The 18,412-nt window shown below is 38.8% G+C and overlaps 1 protein-coding gene across 2 annotated transcripts in view; it reads left to right on the top strand.

Moving 5' to 3' along the window:
* Positions 1-147: 147 nt before the first annotated feature.
* The window catches only part of RSPRY1 (ring finger and SPRY domain containing 1), a 32,971-nt gene continuing 14,706 nt past the window's right edge, over positions 148-18,412 (top strand). The window contains exons 1-5 of one of the 2 annotated variants that reach the window (XM_081118721.1): positions 148-349; positions 2,054-2,123; positions 12,037-12,521; positions 16,525-16,577; positions 17,268-17,380. In XM_081118721.1, the coding sequence (XP_080974847.1) occupies positions 12,172-12,521; positions 16,525-16,577; positions 17,268-17,380 (516 nt within the window). In that variant the 5' untranslated portion in view covers positions 148-349; positions 2,054-2,123; positions 12,037-12,171. The remainder of the gene's footprint in view (positions 350-2,053; positions 2,124-12,036; positions 12,522-16,524; positions 16,578-17,267; positions 17,381-18,412) is intronic. The other variant, XM_081118722.1, reaches the window with a different exon arrangement.

Raw genomic sequence — 18,412 nt, forward strand, 5'->3', positions numbered from 1 at the left:
CCGATGGAAATCCGGTGCCCAGAAAGCCCGCGGGAGACACTTGATTGGGCCATTCACACCTCAGCCAGGGGATTGGCCAGCTCAGCTTGGAGGGCGGGCCGGGCCCTGAGGTCACGTGATAACGTTCAGGGACGATGATTGGTTGTCAGGGAGAGAGCTTGCTACCGAGAAAGGGGCGTTTCCTAGGGGACTGAAGGAGAGCCAAGGCGGTACGAAGCGGGGGTGGGCCCAGCACGTAATGGCATAGCAGTGGCCTCGCGTCCATCTTTAGCGCTCTGTCGGACCTGTCACAAAGGAGTCGCGCCGCCGCCGCCTCCCGTCTCTCGAGTGGACCCGGGAGCTGGAGAAAGTCAGTGCCGCAGCCCAGCCGCCGAGCCCCGGGAAGCCCCTGGGGACGCGGAGCGGCGGGGGGAAGTCCGAGGGCAGGGGACGTCGGTGAGGGAGGGGACAGACCCCGAGTCTGCGGCGGGGAAGCTGGACTGGGGTCTGGGAAGGCTCCGGGAAGGTACCGGGGAAGGGTGGCGTTTGGCAGAGCCCGGGAAACAGCCCGGAGGTTCTCCACGAAGGCCCGCGCTGAAGGCGCCTGAAGAGATTCCTGGAAGAGGGTGTTCCCCCTTTAGGGGGTGGTAGACTGGATGAGGTTCTCGGGGTGGCCCATCCCCAGAAGGCCGCGGCTAACGGGGCCCAGGTGAGGGGCAGGTAGCTCCCGAAAGCTGCTGATGTTTGAGTGCTCTCGGGGTTGTGCAGGGCGGAAGGGGTAGATGGGAGGACGCTTTGGGAGGGTTTCCTTTTGTGGAGTTTGAGGTTTAGGTGGCATCGGTGGGAAGCAGACATTCCCCCGGGAGACATAAAAATGCCTCGGGGTGGAGAGATGCCTCAGAGAGAGGGGCTAGGAGTCGGCAGCCGGAACTAGCGGATTCCCGTGCTCCGGAGGCCCGATGTGAAAAATGGGCAAGGGCCTTGTGGAGAGGGGATTGCTGGGCGGTCCTGGGAAGAAGACACCCCCATCTGTAGGAAAGCCTCGGTGAGGAATAGGGAGAGGGTAGCAGGAATGGCAAGACCCGGTGTCTTAAACACAGAATTCTGCTTCTAGGCGTAGTGAGGTGGGGTGGGGGAACTCCATTCCCACCGGTACTCCCTGCCTGACTCTGGATGAGGCTTTTGCCCCTACCTGCTGCCTCAGTTTCCCTGTCTTTGGGAGGTAGATCAAGGCAGAGTGGTCCACTGAGACCGCAGTTCTGTCCTTTCAGAATGAGGTTGATCTCTTTGGAGTGTTGTACTTTGAACTTTTAAGGGCTGAAAGAGTCTATTACTGACTGAGTAGAGTCCAGGCAGTTGTCCCAGCACCTCACCTACCATCTACTTGTCCTTAGACAAGTGACTTATCCAGCTTAGGTGTCTCCTGTAAAATAAAGGCAGTGTGGAAAGTACGGGACAAACCACAAGCTGCGTGAAAGTCAAATACTGTGATTCTACCACCAAACGGCTTGCCGTTGAGGAATAAAAGTGAAGGTACTTTCTAAACTGTAAAACAGTATGTAGATGTAAGGGATTAGCGTTAATACAGTAGTTGTTGATTACCTTTGGAGTTCTGGGAGCCGTATTATACTGAAAGCTTTAAGGTTCACAGCTGTTTCCATCATATTACAATCTAAACCCAAGGCTTAAACCCCTGCTTAGATGGGGGTGGAGGGATTTCCAGTTTTTGCTCAGAGTTTTAATTTACTTAGAAATTCTGATGGTGCAGGTAGGAGGCAGCAGTATAATATAATCTTTTTCTTCAGGGAGTTTTTCCCTGACAGCTGAAATTTTCCGCCATTTAATTTCATCTCAGTAGTGTAAACTACCTCTCCTTTTTTCATATATTCATGGCCTTTGGATGTCTAGAGGTATGGAATCTTCCTTCCTCCCTCAGTTGTGATTTTGTAAATGAGACTTTTTTTTCCCCTCCATGAAAAGTATGCCTTCCTGTAGTAGTCCCAAACTGTAGATTTGCAATTGCTTTTAAATTCCTCTTCTACAATGGTTTTCTTTATTTTTTCACTATTTACAGAGTTTGCATTTCCTGGGATGACATCTTTCTTTGTAGCTCCTTTATGAAGTTATAAGATCCTTCTGTCCAGGTATGACATTTTCCTGATGTTTAGTTAGTGGCATTTGTTAGAGCTGGTTTTCCAAATATTCAGTAACTTATTATTTTTGAAGTTTGTTGTTGCCGTTTTTAACAAAACGCTAGCTTGTATTTCCCATTTTTTTAATCTTACGTTTCATGGGTCTTTTTTTCAAAATCACTGTGGTGATTTTGTTAGCTTTCTGATTTCCCAGGAGACATGTTGTCCTGACCTGCTGCTTAATGTCTGTCTGTGACCTGCTTTTTGTTTTTGTTTTTTTCCCCACAAACCCTTCATTATTTCTGTACTCCATGATTATTTTTAAATTATTGATTATAGGAAGTGTTCCAGCATACTCTGTGTGGCCTTTTTCTGCTTTGTCAGCAAAATAACTTTTCCCATAGTAAACTGGCTAAGAATCAAGGGGAAATGAAGACGTAACGTTTTGTGTAATAGAACGCTACTCTAGTGAATAGGGGAAGACAGCAACTCTGAAGTATGTTTCAGCAAGAGAATCACAACAACAAAAGTTGCTGTGTGTTCCTGAAGCGCATTTACAACAGTTTATTTCAACTCATGAGCTTAATTCAGTCAGTCAAGAATTGCCTATACTTTCCCTAATAATGAAGTAATTTGTTATAATGAAATGAGACATCACTTTGCATCCTTAAAATACAGCTCTCTTCCATAAATGCTATAGTTTGAGAAAGTATTGGGAATTCTTGAGGATGGTAATCACTATTACACTACTTTAAATTGGAGACTTTCTGTTTTGCGGTGGATATGATAGCCACAGGGTTGCACCCCAGATGGGAACCACAGCGGAACCAGTAATCTATTTCAAAAGAGTTATTTGGGGGTAGTAAACTATCAGTTTAGCTTCTCTCAAATATTTGACATTTTCAAGGCATTTATTATTGAATTTGGACAGTTCCCCCCACCCCCGTATTCAAATTAGAAGATTGAAAGAATAGTCAGGAAGTAGTGAATGCCAAAACTTGGGCCATAGCCTTTAGGAAGAGACTCACAAGTTTTAGGAGTATAAGAGAAAGAATATGTTCCCTTTGGTTTATCTATTCAATAAGTCAGCTTTTGAAATAGTTATCTTGCCAATCTTTATGATCAGAAAAAAGTACAATATTTGTTATAGTTTACTCTGTGTCCATTCCAAAAAGCAATGCTTGCTGGTTAAATATATAAAGCATATTTAACTGTGGATAACTGTGTGATATATACAAGACTAAATGAGGTAAAGTTAATCTTAAACTGGTGGACTCTTAGGGGATATTCCCCTTTCTCCCTTTATGAGCTTTTGAAAACTAAGAGTGCATTTGAGATAGCAAAGAATTGATGCACTCCTTAAGTTTGTTAAAGAATGAACCCTGCTTGTAGCTTTCTTGTTGCTTGAAATTATAGTTTCCAGGCATAATTTTATGGGCCCTATACACATCAAATAGAAGGTTTGAAATACCTTACTTGGCCAGTTTATTATTACCTCCTAGTTTAATGTTGCAGGGTCAGCGTATTCTTACCCCTTGTACCTTCTGAAGAGTCATGGATTCTCCTCTGTACTCCCTGGATGCACTGATTCCCGAAGTCTGACTCCTACCCTGCCCCACCTTGTGGGAAGAGCAGGGCCTTTTTTCCATTCTTACTGCTCCGTAGTTACTCATATTTACATGTGCCTAAGGGCTACTTATTCATAACTTACTAGGTGAATTATTAAGGATTACTAAACTATGGTGTCCATAAACCAAAACTAGTACATTGGAGTTTACTGTTGTCTAACACCTTTTCCTCCCAGCAAGCTTGTTTTGGGAAATTTGGCACCAGCGCAGAGCTTTTTCTGTGTCATATGCAGAACGGGGATTCCTGCAGTCATCAGGAGCAGTGCTTATTTTCCATTGTGTTTCATCTTGTGGTTTTTGTTTGTTTTGTTTTTTATTAGAATTACTATTAGCTTCTTTATCAGTTTGATTTATGAGCTTTTGGTTAACCTTTCACTGTGGTCAGGATATTCGTACCAACAATATTTTGGCTTATAATTTAAGACATGAATGTGTTGCAATATAAATCCTCCATATCCCTTTTGCTAATGCTTATATATAGTCACCTACAAACTTGCTTGTACAAAAATACTTGATGTTACTAAGTTTCTTTTCCACCGGAAAAATGCTGGAGTGAGAGGCCTCCTCCCAGTGGACCCAAGGATGCTTTACCCATAGGCTAGGCTACTCTGCTGTGTGTTACGTTACGGGTAGGGCACTCAGTGTGTTGTCTGTTGCTGTCCTTCATCTCTGCCAAGAGCATGAGGGACCTTTTTTTCATCTTTGCTCAGTGCCTGGCATATAAACATTGGAATCATATTTACTCAATGATGTCTCAGTTTTTAAAAGTGATAAATATTTTGGAAACATCTATTTTTACACATTTTAGAATAAATTCACTTAAAGTAGTTATTGAATACCTCTTAGGTTCTGGGTACCCAAGTGAGTGTTTTCAGACACCATTTTAAGTAGATCTCATTAAGGAAAGTGTTGTTATCCATGCTGTCCATACATTTTGTTTGCTTCTCTTAAGAGTAAAGAGTTTTCTATAATAGGAAAATCTGTATCTTTCAGATTTATGAATTGTGTTTAAATAACACATCTGTGTATATATATATATTTTTAATATATCTTTATTGATTTCAGAGAGAGGAAGGGAGAGGGAGAGAGAGTTGAAACATCAATGATGAGGGACTCGTTGATCCTCTGCCTCCTGCATGCCCGCACCTGGGTTTCAAGCCCGCAACCCAGGCATGTGCCCTGAACCAGGAATCAAACCGTGATCTCCTGGAGCCTAGGTCGATGCTCAACTGCTGAGCCACGCCCGGCTGGGCTGGAGTGTTATATTTGTTTTCCTCCTTTGTACTGCAGTCATTAGCACTTACCTCACTTGTTCCTTAGTATTTCCTTTTTAGGTCCAAGGCAACATTTTCAGTCTTTGAGACCCGGCAGGGATGATTTACTTCTCCTTTTTTTAACTATTATTGCTTCTGGAAATTCCTCACTGTATCCCAGCCCTAAATTTTATTTTTTGAATGCTGAAAGGATTTGTCTTTTCTCTTTTGTACTGTTTTAGGTCAGACTGTATTCTGTTATTAATTCTGCCATAATTCTCACCTAGCCACAGGCACCACTGCTACAGGGTTAAAAAGCTCTCAACATTTTAGAGAAAGCTTTTCCAAATACTCCTCTAACAGTTCATGCAGAAAAATGATCTATTTTCTCCTCAAAGGTGTACTTTCTTAACCAACCTCAGTGCATAAGAGAAGTATCAGAATCATCCAGTACTTTTCCCAGACAACTTAAAGGTTACGGTTCAGGAGATAATAGTACCCTGTATGACTTAAACCTCAAGTGGCCAGTGTCACTGCAGATACATAATTTTGGACACCTGTGTGACATGTTAAAATATCAGAACTGCCTTTCCTTTTGGGGGAAAAGTGAAGTTCCAACAAAATATTCCACAATTTCCCCGTCCTCCCAATACGAGATGCTCTAGAGTCTAGAGACAAAAATACTCCTGTTAAAATATCTTTGGGTGGTTTCTATTTCAACTGGCAAATGTACTCTTGATATCTAATATACTTTTCTTATCTATTTATTATACTACCAGATAATCTTGTTGACTTCCAAGTTTTTCCCGTTTAAATCTTCAGTAGGAAAGTTATGGTCTTTGAGGTGTCTTGCACTATATTTTAAAAGCAAATATATTTCTGGATAAGGGCCTCTGTCTTGATAGGGTTTGAGTTACACAAGTATGTGTATTTGACAAAATTCTGCACATATATGCATAACAGTTGTGCATTTCGTTATATGTAGATCTAACCAGTAAAAAGAAATTGAAATCCAGTTAGTGTTATGTATGCTGAATTATTTAGGGGGAAGTATACTGATGCCTGCAATTTACTTTGAAATGCATTAAAAAAATTGGATGGATTGATGATGGGTAGAGATGGATAGATATGTAATAAAGCAAGTATAGTAAAATGTTAATGGTAGAATCCAGGTGGTGGGTATGCAGGTGTTTACTGTAAAATATAACTTTGCTGTGTGTGTGTGAAATTTGTCATGATAAAATAGGGGGGACTAATAAACATGATGCAAGTGCTATCACTTATAATACTGTCTTAGGAAAAAATCTAAAACATCTTCTAATGAGAGAAAATCATTAAAATTTCCAGTGCATTGTATATTGTTACTTTTCATGCTATATGAGTTAGCCTTGAGGGGTGAAAAGTGGATTGGAAAAAATGCTGCATCCTATAACATGACTTGAAAATGACAAGGTGAAGATGACAGCAACAGTAATTTCAAACCCAAAGTTTGGTTTTTCTTTCTATGGTCATTCATTTAACCAGCCTCTCCTTTCTTGGCAGCATAATCCTGAAGTCTTATTTTCAGAGAAAAGAAAGTGTTCTTAATGTCACTGAGCTGTATTATGATTGAATGCAAGCAAATATTTGAAGAGATGAATCATTGATTCCTGGACCATTTGTTAGGGTGGATTAGACCAGTTGGCCAGATGTCTCGTGTGGTGAGCTGTTTATGATGGTAGAGGTCTGTGTTTTGAGTACCAGACCTCATTGCTTTAACACAAAACTTACTGAGAGCCCAAGTTGATTTTTACCCCCCTCTCAGAGCAGCTTTATAAAATATAAAAATCTAATAAATCATAAATAATATGGAAGTGGCAGGGAGTAATCTTTACTTTCTTTTTTAAAAAGGAATCAAAATGAACAATACCACACTTCAGAGAAATAGATTCGCAAAGGAAATGCTTGATTATAATTATACTCTTGCAGAAAAGGAGCTATGAACAATGTGATTTTAAAAACATTACCATTTAGATGATGATAAGTCTTTCTACTAAGCCATGGCATCTAGTGGTATCATTAACAGTCAATAATTGCCACATCAGTTGATGATTTCCACAGCTGCAGATTTAATAGTTGTGTATGTTTAAATTTTGTGACTAGCTTGTCTTTGGTTTCAAAATTGACTTGGCCGGCCATCTAATGCAAAGTAGTCTTCAAAGTTAGGTATATCGATAGGAATTACAGATATACATACTCTCTAGTCTTATTCATTTTCTCTTTCATTCAGTCTCTTAACCCCTGTATGTCATTACCCAAGAGCAGGGTACCACCTAGGTTCATTATGATGCTTCATGGGGTAGATCTGGTGAGAAAGATAGGGAGCTATTTTATTCATTATGTTGATATGCATTGTACATAATCACTAATGGATGTAACTGTATTCAAAATGGATATTTTGGCTGACCACTCCAAACGTAGTCGCAATTCATTTTCCTGGAAAGGAAGATTACCTTTTTTGACCCCGGAAGAATCACCCATTAGTGTCTTCAGTTTGTCTCTTCTGTCGGTAGGTCCTGCCTACTGTGCCAGGTCCTTTGGTAGGTTCTGTATAGCACAGTGATTCCCAGATCCAGCCACTATCAGAATCACCTGGGTAGCTTTTAAGAAAACACTTGCCTGGACCACATCCTAGAAATTCTGATTCTGGCTATTTGGAGTGGAACCAGGAATTTGCAAAAGTAAGGGATTCTAATGCTCATCATCTTTAGGATGATTAAGCTACAGTCCCAAGGTTCTTTGTCTAAAAGTATAGATAAGTAAAGGTAAAGGTTATTTTAGTACAAGGTAGAGAGTTCTATAAAAGATGAGTTGTTTAGTTATCTTAGTGCTCTTAAGTCAGGTCTTACTCCAGAGTCCCCACCTCCCATATTATGTTGTTACCTCTGATTAGTTAGGTGCTCATTTTGTAATAACATCTTGCATTTGGGGATTGAGTTTAAGTATTAGGCGCTGTGTCATTTGTCTTACAAGCACTATTTATTTCATTTAATCCTCACAGTAGTACTGTGAGGTGTAAGAACTATTACTATCTCCCTGTTTTAAAGTGTGCCTGTAGTCAGGGTAATTAGAATACACAGCTGTAAATATAGCAGGGCTGGGACCTGTGCCGAGTCTTTCTGACTGTAAAGCCCCTACCCTATGCTGTAGGTGACCTCTGGCATCATGTACAAGATCTGTAGGCTGAGTGTTACTGTCTTAAAACAATAGTCCTTGGAAAGTGGGTCACATAATACTTTTTGGAATGAGATGAAACAAAGTGTAATTGTATAATTTCATTACCCAGGCTTTTGCCTGAAGTATTCACAATTTGTTCTCTGAGAAAAGTATCAGGAGTGACAACCATTTCCAGATGACAAGCTGTACGTTTTTTAGTGCTGAATAAATCTGAAAGATCACACACATTATTTATTTATGTGCCCTGCCTTTGGCTGTAACCTCAAAAGTACTCTGTATGCTCATTTCAGAAAATTTTAAAATAGCCCTATTTTTTCCTTGTATGTTTTATAGTCTTACCTTTGAAATGCCTCAGGGCTGTCCTACCTAATTAATCCCTTCTTTACACTGGGTCTCTAGCTAGTCCTTAAAAAACACAAAGTCTTTGGTTTTAAAATATTTGAAAACTTTTTTTTTCCTTACTAATTTTCCTTCTCTCACAGATTTTGTAGTTGACATCATTTTCTGGGTCATTTAAGGAAAATGACTTAGAAGAAATTGACCTGAGCTACACTTGAGGTCAATTTGGAAATGGTGGGGGGGGGGAAACAAAAGCAAACCAGAATTTTTGTCTTCTTACCTCCAAATTTAGTCAGATTTTTAAAAATGCCTGTTTGTATGTACTGGATATCTTCCATTTACTTTGAAACTGTACTAAGTGGAAATCTGTATAGATTAATTATTCTATATTCAGTTTATATAAGCCTTAGCAAAAAATTTTGGATAGAATAAAGTTTAAAAATTTATAATCCAACAACTTTTTAACTCACTGTTTTCCTCACAAGCACTCCCAACACTGTTTCTTCTTAATTATTCTGAATAGTTTTACAAGTGTTCACATTAAACTATAACTTAGAGAGTTCCCTACTTCCCTTCAAGGCTTTGTTTTCTAGGTCTTAACTTCACCTTGACATTCTCAAATCACTGCCAGATATTTTTAATACCCGAGTGGTCTCGCTTCCTTGGATATGTATTCCCCAACTTAATGTGTCTGGTTGGATTGAATCTACTGTTTGCATACCATGCCCATCCCAACTTCCATATTAATTGTGGAAAAGCTCAGGAGCTTTAGAGAGGCCAGTGGAATTCCCTTCTGCTCTGGTGACTTTGATACCATAGAACTGTTTGGGGTGATGAAGCATCCCCAGGAGAGGAAGCTTTCCCAGATAGAGTTCCCTTTTTGGAATTCTGGACCATCCCTTCTACCATCCCCAATGGGGATGGTACAGCCACATGGTTTAGCCACAGATTTTTATAGCATAGTGGTTAAGAAACACTGATAATCCAGAGTATGGATTTCTTTACAGCCTTAAACAGGATGAGGTCATTATATATACTGGTGTAGAAACATGTATTGTTAAGGGGAAAAAGCAAATCACAGAACAGTATTTATGGCATCGTCCTAGTTAAGTTAAAAAACATTTTGTGACTACATAATAGTAGATGTGGAAATAAACACATAAAGCTTTTAAAGAGGGTTACCTCTGGGAAAGGAATGGGCTATGAAGAATGTCTTTCAGAAGAGAGCAGAGAAGAGGCTTTTATTTTCCAGTAGATGTATGTGGCATTTAGGTCTCAAAATGAATGTGTATTCATTTTTTTACTTTTAAAAATTAGCAAATAAAAATTTTTAATATAATACTTTAGGATTTCAAGAAAGTGCCCTCGTGGCATATCAGCTAGGCTACTGCCTAGTGGTACACCTGCCAGAAAACCTCAGATTCTTTACCTCCTCGCATCTGAATTGTTCCAAAAGTACCTCCTCTGAACTTTCTCTGAGAAGGGCCAGAGCATCACTTCTTGAATGTGGCTTTTTGGTCTCTGACAGAAACGAGCATAATTTATAAGATCAATAGAAATTTATGTCAGGACCCCCAGAGTTATTTCTGATTTCTGTCTCCTGCCCTTTTAAGCATTGAAATCTTTGGGTTATCTCCCTTCTGAAGGGAATTGTATACCCTGTTTCCTACAGTATGGGAATGATATTACTTCAACTCTTTGCTGTTTTAGAATGTGTTCTCTTTTAAAAAGCTATTTCCAGCTGAGTTCTTATATCATGCTCCTACCTATATATCAGTCACATCCTTTTAAGTACAAACTCTAAATAAATCTTGAAGGCAGCCTCACTGTTTTGGGGAGACCCAGAACACTTGTGTTATTACTTGGTTCAGCCATTGCTGTCTTGGTACCTGGACCGAGATAATGTCTGTCTGTTGCCTTTCCTCTCTTCTCCTATCCCATCTTAACCCATTCTATCCACTCCCCTTTTCTGTCCCTCCCCGTCTCTACATATATTAGATTAAATTATATATGCAAAGACTTTCTATCTCCATCTCTCTTTTTTCAGCAACCCCCCACACATACTTATTAACAATAATTAAACTGGACAGATGTTTAAAAGAATTTGCTGCGAATCTGTCCAAATAATGGAAGTAATTTTTCTCTTGCTTCTAATCCCATTGAATTATACATTTATTTATTTTATTTTATTTTTTAATATATCTTTATTGATTTCAGAGAGAGGAAAGGAGAGGGAGAGAGGGGCAGAAACATTAATGATGAGAGAGTCATTGATCGAGCCCGCAACCCGGGCATGTGCCCTGATCGGGAATCGAACCCCGATTGCCTGGATCCCAGGTTGACGCTCAACCGCTGAGCCACGCCCGGCCTGGCGAATTATACATTTAATTTATATCTATTCCTGAGCCATTACTCAGTATCAGAGGACTTCATTGTAAATAAGCAAATGTTGTGTAGAGACTGTACACTAGTCTCTATTCTTTGTGTCCATTTGAGGCCTCATGAGTCCTAGTTTCCAGGCCTCGGCATGATGTTTTGCTTTTTGCTACCAGCCCCATGTCAGTCTCCTGCTTCTAAATCTTTACTTCTTTCTAGACCTAACTAGATTTCTCAGTTTAATGAAGAGCTGGTTCTATCATTAGGTTTTCCGATAATAAACATACTGTGTGGGGTGAGATTGGGCATCCATGAATTTTTGGAGGACAGAGACTGTGCCTTGTGCTCCCAGTGCTAGCATGGTGCCTGATATGAGGTGCTTGGTCAGTACTTTCAAAGATAATTGGTGCATCCGTATTCTTAACTTTGTAGCAGATATGTTGTATAACAAGGTAATCATTGTGAAAATGCAACCTTGTGATAAATATTTGCCTTCCCCCAAAGGAATCTTGCTTAGATAACAGAAAAACTTTGCAACTACTTGTATGATTTCTGGAAATTCTCCAGAGAGCCTCCATGGGAAACCTCTGCAGTTTGGGTAATTTAAGTGGAACACTCTATCCTTTTATTCTTCTTGATATCAAACAGGTGCTATCACAGTTTTATCATAACTTTTAAACAATAAATCTCTGTACTTAGGTATTTATTTGGAACATTAAATTTTCTCATACATGTAAATTAAGGAAGGAGACAATTTCTTTTTTATGCACAAAAGGAGCCCTTGAACAACTGTATACATTTTTCTAATGTAGTTCTGTACAGATAGAACCACACAGTTTTTGAAAAAATCAGTGGCAACTCCTAAGGTTTACAAGGATATGGCTTAGCAATCAACTTTATAATATAATGGTAAAAATTATTGATTGTTAATTCTCTTATGCAGAGGTACCTCTTTGAGTCAGAAACTATAAAAATAACCAAAGATGATTCTTCATTGTCACCCTACTGTCTATAAAATCAAACTAGAAAAGTTTGAGTAATCAAATTGCCATGGACCTTTGATTCATTTTCCTTTCGTTGTCTTTTTCTTTTGGAACTGCCCCCGATGACCAGGATTCCCTGTGACTGATGATGTTGGAGATCAGCTCTGCAATTTCCGTCAGCATTCAGTTGTTAAAAACAAATAGGATGCAGGGATCTCGACTCCGGATTATGAAAGCAGTGCATGGAGAACTGACAACTATCTAAATGATTGTCATTGGTTGGGCCGTGTTCTTAGCAAGCAGAAGCCTTGGCCAGGGTCTGCTGTTGACTCTTGAGGAACACATAGCCCACTTCCTGGGGACTAGAGGTGCCACTGCTGCCATGGGTAATTCCTGTATCTGCCGAGATGACAGTGGAGCAGAAGATAGTGTTGACACCCAGCAGCAACAGGCTGAGAACAATGCAGTACCCACTGCTGACACAAGGAACCAACCCCGAGACCCTGTTCGGCCACCAAGAAGGGGCCGAGGACCACATGAGCCAAGAAGAAAGAAACAAAATGTAGACGGGCTAGTGCTGGACACACTGGCAGTCATACGGACCCTTGTAGATAAGTAAGTATCTGACTTACAGTCACCCCCTATGTAATGAAAAGTGTTCTGCCAGGAACCATAACTTCTGGACTCTTTCAGTTCATAGGGTGTATTCGCCAAGCCTTGTGCTCATAGAACACAGGTGAGAATGTTTTATTTCTCCTCTGATGGCAGAATATACTTTACAGTTTGATGTTTTTACTTATTAACATCTACCCTTGTCTGGAAATGTCTAAACATTTCTATAGCAGAATTCACTAATTAAATCTAGGGTCTTTACAGGGAATGTAGTAAATATGGAGTGAGTTTGTATTTCAGGGTGCAATAGGAAATGGTTGCACAAAGACTCACCTTTACCTGCCTGCCTGTGTCCCCGCTGACCAGAGACTCAAGAGCGTGACGGCACGCAGCTGGTGTGGGCCTCATGAGAGTGCAGATCAGGGTTCGTCTTCCTGCCTTTTTGTCTCCCTGTGTGGCCCTCTTAGATCCGCTTGGGAAACCTGTCTCTTGAAGCTGCAGATCACACCTGTACCTGTTTTATGTTTTCCTCAGTTTGCCTAACTCTTAAATACTAAATCCCTGTCTGAATACCAGTGAAATTAAAGGGCATTGTTCAAACTGAAAAAATATTTGAACTTAACCGTACAGTTCAGTAGTTAGGAGCAAAAGTTTTTGAACTGTGATGGACCCAGCTTCGAATTCTGGCCCCGCCCATTAACTAGCTATATGACAGTAAGTTATTTCTCTAAGCCTCGGATTCCTCATCTTTAAAAAGGTAGTAATACCTTTCTTACAGGGATTGTTCTGAGATAATAATAATGTCTTTATAAGTTATATCTGAATTCTTTTTCCTCAGGCTCTGCTAGTAAATTTAAGTACCTAAATATTTGATAGTCATATTTTTGGAATTAATTTTGTTTAGTTCCTCAAAAATCATAGCATAAATCAAAGTATACCTGTGAGTATTATTCTGGATTTACTTTCCCCTCATAGAAATAAATTTGCTTTGCACATCTTTTTATCTGCTGTAGAACATGCTGGGGAAGAATGGTTCTTAAAGATATTCTCCATACCGGTTCAGAAAGGCCTTCCTAAGTTTATTAAAACCAGCCTTCAAAGTAGTTCTGGTTGCTGAATTAATGTAATTTGATTATGTTTGTAGGAAATACCTATTAACTTAATCTATGCCATTTACATCCCCCAAATTGCTCAAGCAAGGGACGAGAAGCTGTTATATAAAATTCCTTCATGGTGCAACTTAAAACATACCATGAAATTGTAGTGAAAGTTGTCCTTCCCAAATAAGGAAGTAAACCATAATAAGCAGTGCTATTTAAGCTCATTGGAAAAACAAATACAGAGTAGACTTTGCCGTATGTTTTATAAAGTGATTCAGAGTGTGTGGGGGCAGGGTGGTAGGAGCTTTATTTCCAAACTTCAGAAAATATTACAAATTACAAGTGAACTTGTCGATAAAGCACATAATTCACTTACATGAGGCAAGTGGTGTACATTTGTATAAGAAGGTACGTTTCACCTAAAACCTGTTGCGCTGCATTATAGTTAGAACTCTTCTGAGAACGGACAGTGAGGCAGATGGAGAACAACTGTGAAGGGCCATGTTGGAGAATCTAATGGCAAAACAGGGTTCAGACAGTCTATAAACACAGCCCCATAGCTTGTGTTTTAGAAACTACTGGAGGGGAAGAATTTTATAACTTACAAAGTTTATAAGGCTTTTACAACTAGACGTGAAAGATAGACGGGCTTAGTAAGAATACACCTAAAAGGGTGTCTGCAGTTATAAAGTGATCTGTACTCTCCTTGTTACTTAGGAAGGGATGGCATTGCTCTGACAGGAAAGCACAGTTCCTAATGTCATAGAGAGCTGCTGTAGCAAATACACTTTAAATACATTTATTTTAAAATCATTTCGAAGTTCTGTTTGCATTTTTTGGTAGTGACTTTATCCTCAGACTGTTAATGGTATTAATGTTAGTTATTCTCATGTGATTTAGGACTTTAATTTGCAGGCTCTTCTAGATGGAAATTTTCCCCCTCACTTGTGTGTGTGTTCTCTCTGTCATTCATATTTTCTCTCCCTCTCTTCCAGTCTGATCTGTCACTTTTGTTGTTGTTCCATCTGGGTCCCAGCGACCTTCAGTGTATGACTGAGCCTAAAATTGATGGTTCTGAGTTCTCATCCCACGTTAAGGAGCCCAGGTCCTGCTGCATGGCTTTCTCTGTTTTTGTTTGTTGTCACTAGCAACTTGCAGCTTCACACCAGTTGTAGCTCAGATTATCATTCATAATTTTTCAACTCCTTTCACTTAGAGGGGAACCCTGTTCCAGCCTCACTTAGTGAGTCTCCTCATCCCTTGCACAGGTGGCGGTTTGGTCCCCATCACCTACCTTGCAGTCACAGAGCTCCTGGTCGTCTCTGTCTAGTTCCTGACCCAGAGCCCAGTAGTCCTGTGGCTTTAGTGCCTGCCTCCCCACCAGAAATTTCTGTTCTATTTCTGTTCCACAAAGAAGTTTATCTTTTTTCGGTGTAGGGATGTGTGTGTCCTTTAAGTGCACCTGTGTAGAATTGAGGTGCTCATATTCCTTATTGGTTGCTGATCCTGTCATATTTTTATTATTTTTCTCCTCTTCCCTAATTTCATTATCCACTGTACTACCCAACTCCAAATATCAGGGGGTAACCATTCTATGAACTTAAGTTATAGTCTTCCAGTCTGCCTGCCGTATATTTGTTTAGGTATAGGAAGTTTGTATATAGTGTGCTATTTAAAAAATGTATGTAACTCATACAGTTATATGAATCTTTTTGTTTTTAACTTCTCTCAACATTATGTTTGAGACCTATATGCTGTGTGTAAAGTTACAACTGCTCTGACTACTACAATATATTCCTTTGTATGCTTGAAGGTACTGTATTTTATTATCCTATAATCCAGTGATGATCACTTAGGTTACTTCCAAATTTCTGTTCCTACAAATAGCACTGCAGCAAATAGCCTCATGGGCACCTATTACCTGTGGCGTAGTTTCTCTAGAATTGTTGGGTATGTGCATATTTAATTCGACATTGCTCTCCAGAAATGTTTGTATCTGTCAGTTATATCGCTTAAAACAATTCTTTTAAATAAGAATTTCTCTTGCTATGAAAGGATACAGGATGTAAATTACCAGTACCTAAGGAATACCTGAAATGAATTTAGTAGTTCCAATATCACAAGATTATTCTGAGGATTAAATAATTGAAGACAACTGTCTTTATGGTTTTTATCATAGTAAAACAGAGAGCCACAATATGTAAACAAATAAGTGGTAAATGTATTCCTTAAGTAATTAAATGTATCATTGTTTGATGGAAACTATTTTATTCACTATTGAAGTTTTCCTAAAGCACTTAAGATTCCTAGGATCACGGTTTGAAACCCATTGAATGAAGGTACATAATGACCTTTTAGAATATTAAATAGCTCCAACATTAATTTTGCTTTCTTTTTCTTCTTACACCATTTTTTGAAGTTTAAGCATATAGTGATATTTTCCCAGAACAGCATTTAAAAATGTGTAGGCCCTTGCTTCCATAAGTCCTCAATTGAGATTGTCATCTCCCTTCCTGACATGTCTTTGAGGTAAGTATGAGGAAGATGATGATGACCTCCCTGGCTTGTCTCAGTTGGCACTGGGCCTCTAGGAATAAAGCTAAACGTAGGGTCTGGTCTCCAGTTGTAGTCCTGTGCTTTTACGTCAGGCCATATGGTCATCTTTTTGTGTGTCCTTCTGCCCATTTTGTTTGTGGGCAATCAGAGAGTGACCTTGGAAATGAGCACATGTGGTATGCATTTGTCTTACAGATTACAGCTCTGGTTGTCTCTTCCATCTCTTTCTCTGCATTCATCTGTGTTCATTTCTTATTTCTCTTTCTACCCCCACACTGAGTGTAAACTTTTATTTGGTATTGTCATTTCTTACTTCGTCAAGTTTGATGCCTTGAATGTTTATTTTTCAGTGATCAGGAACCTCCCTATTCAATGATTACATTGCACGAAATGGCAGAAACAGGTATTTTTAAAGTTTTTTTTTAATACTTCCTAATGAACTAATGATTATGAAATTAATGATTATGAGACATTACCACTTTTTTTTTAAATAAAAGATTTCAAAAATACTTAACACAGATGACAAGGGAAAAAAATCCCTTAGTGCATGGAAATTTTCTTATACAACGGATAGGAAATGTATATTGCATCCTGAATATGTAGCTGTACCTGTCAGTAATAGTTTTATCATTGAAATTATTACCAGAAATTTTTTTTGGCATTGACAGATCTTTGGCCATAACTCCTCTAGAATGGGAAGGATAATTTTTCCCCCTCAATTTTCTAAGTGTAATTCTGAAAATAGAGCCAACTGCTTCAGATACTTAATCTTCTTAGTAAACTCCTATATCGTAAATAAAATGCCAAAAACTATTTTAATCATATTTTGAGAACCCAGTACCATAGCTTGAATTTTCTCCAAATAAAGATGCCCAGAAATCACCAGAGTCCTGTAAATTCAGATTCTTTAACTCTATCATGATTACTAGCAATTGATGGCTATGTCCATGTCAAATGCTAGCTGCTTAAAAGTTACAGGATGAAGGCCAATAGTGTTCTATTTTAATATGAAGTTATCTTGTGTTATAGGTTATATATTTTCATGTTTTTCAAATAGTGGCTCTATCACATGATTTTCTTGATTTGCTCTTAGATGAAGGATGGTTGGATGTTGTCCAGTCTTTAATTAGAGTTATTCCATTGGAAGATCCATTGGGACCAGCTGTTATAACATTGTTACTAGATGAATGTCCATTGCCCACTAAAGTAAGTTAATACTCATCTTTTATAAAACTGTCATCTGTGCTTAAACACAGGATGAATGACCACAAAGAGCATTTGATATGATGCATTTCCTCTTTATCCATTTGAGGTCCGTTTCAGTCAATATTAACTTCATTATGTCAGCTTGGTTTTTATTCCTAATGAAGTGCCACATCCTCCTATCAATAGCTTACTATAAGCTTTAGTTTAAAATTAAAAAATTTTTAAATGGAAGCATTTATATCTAAAATACAGTCTTTGGAAAGTAGAAGTGAGTAATCAGTTGCTGAGCTGATTTTCTTATCTTTAAACAATTTCCTCATAAAATTTTTTTACATGTTTTCTATTTAAAAAACTGTTACACTGAGAGCACTTTGAGTCTTACTCAAACATTAAAGATTATATAACCTTGATTATCCCTTACACAGAACAAAAGTATCAAACTTTCATTGCTTTAATCCATATGTTTTATGGAATCCTTTTTTTAAATTTTTGGATTCTGACATCTTTCATTTGTTTAAGCCTCAGACATTAAGGCCCAACAGGGCAAAGCAATAGGGACAGAAGGGAAAACTCTTTGGCCAAGTCACTGATGAACTGAATGTTGACTAGGCTTATAAGAGGTTTGTTTCTGTTACAATTTGCCTCAAAAACTCTGGTGAGATTTGTTCTTGCTTGGTAAAAAAAAAAAATTAACGTTTTACTTCAACATCACTAGGCCCTATTGTTGTGAATTATGATGGCATTTGGGTAGATTTAGTCTACCCAAATGATTTAATGACTCAAGAGTGTATAGCATATTTTTGGTATAATTGGTACATTTTGAATGAAATAGAATTTAGCGATTTATGTGAGACAACTTTCAGGCTAATCAAATAATATTTCCCATCAGTAATGGTATTATTGGGTACATTATATCATTTTTTATGGTTATTCTGAGTTAACACCTGATTATAGCTTTGGTCTATGAGAACTACCTTGGAGAAAACCTAAGTAGCGTATTTATCAAATCCACTTATTCATTTTTGTTTTTAG

Source organism: Miniopterus schreibersii (genome assembly GCF_964146895.1).
Source record: "Miniopterus schreibersii genome assembly, chromosome: 18".
Classification (NCBI taxonomy): Eukaryota; Metazoa; Chordata; class Mammalia; order Chiroptera; family Miniopteridae; genus Miniopterus; species Miniopterus schreibersii.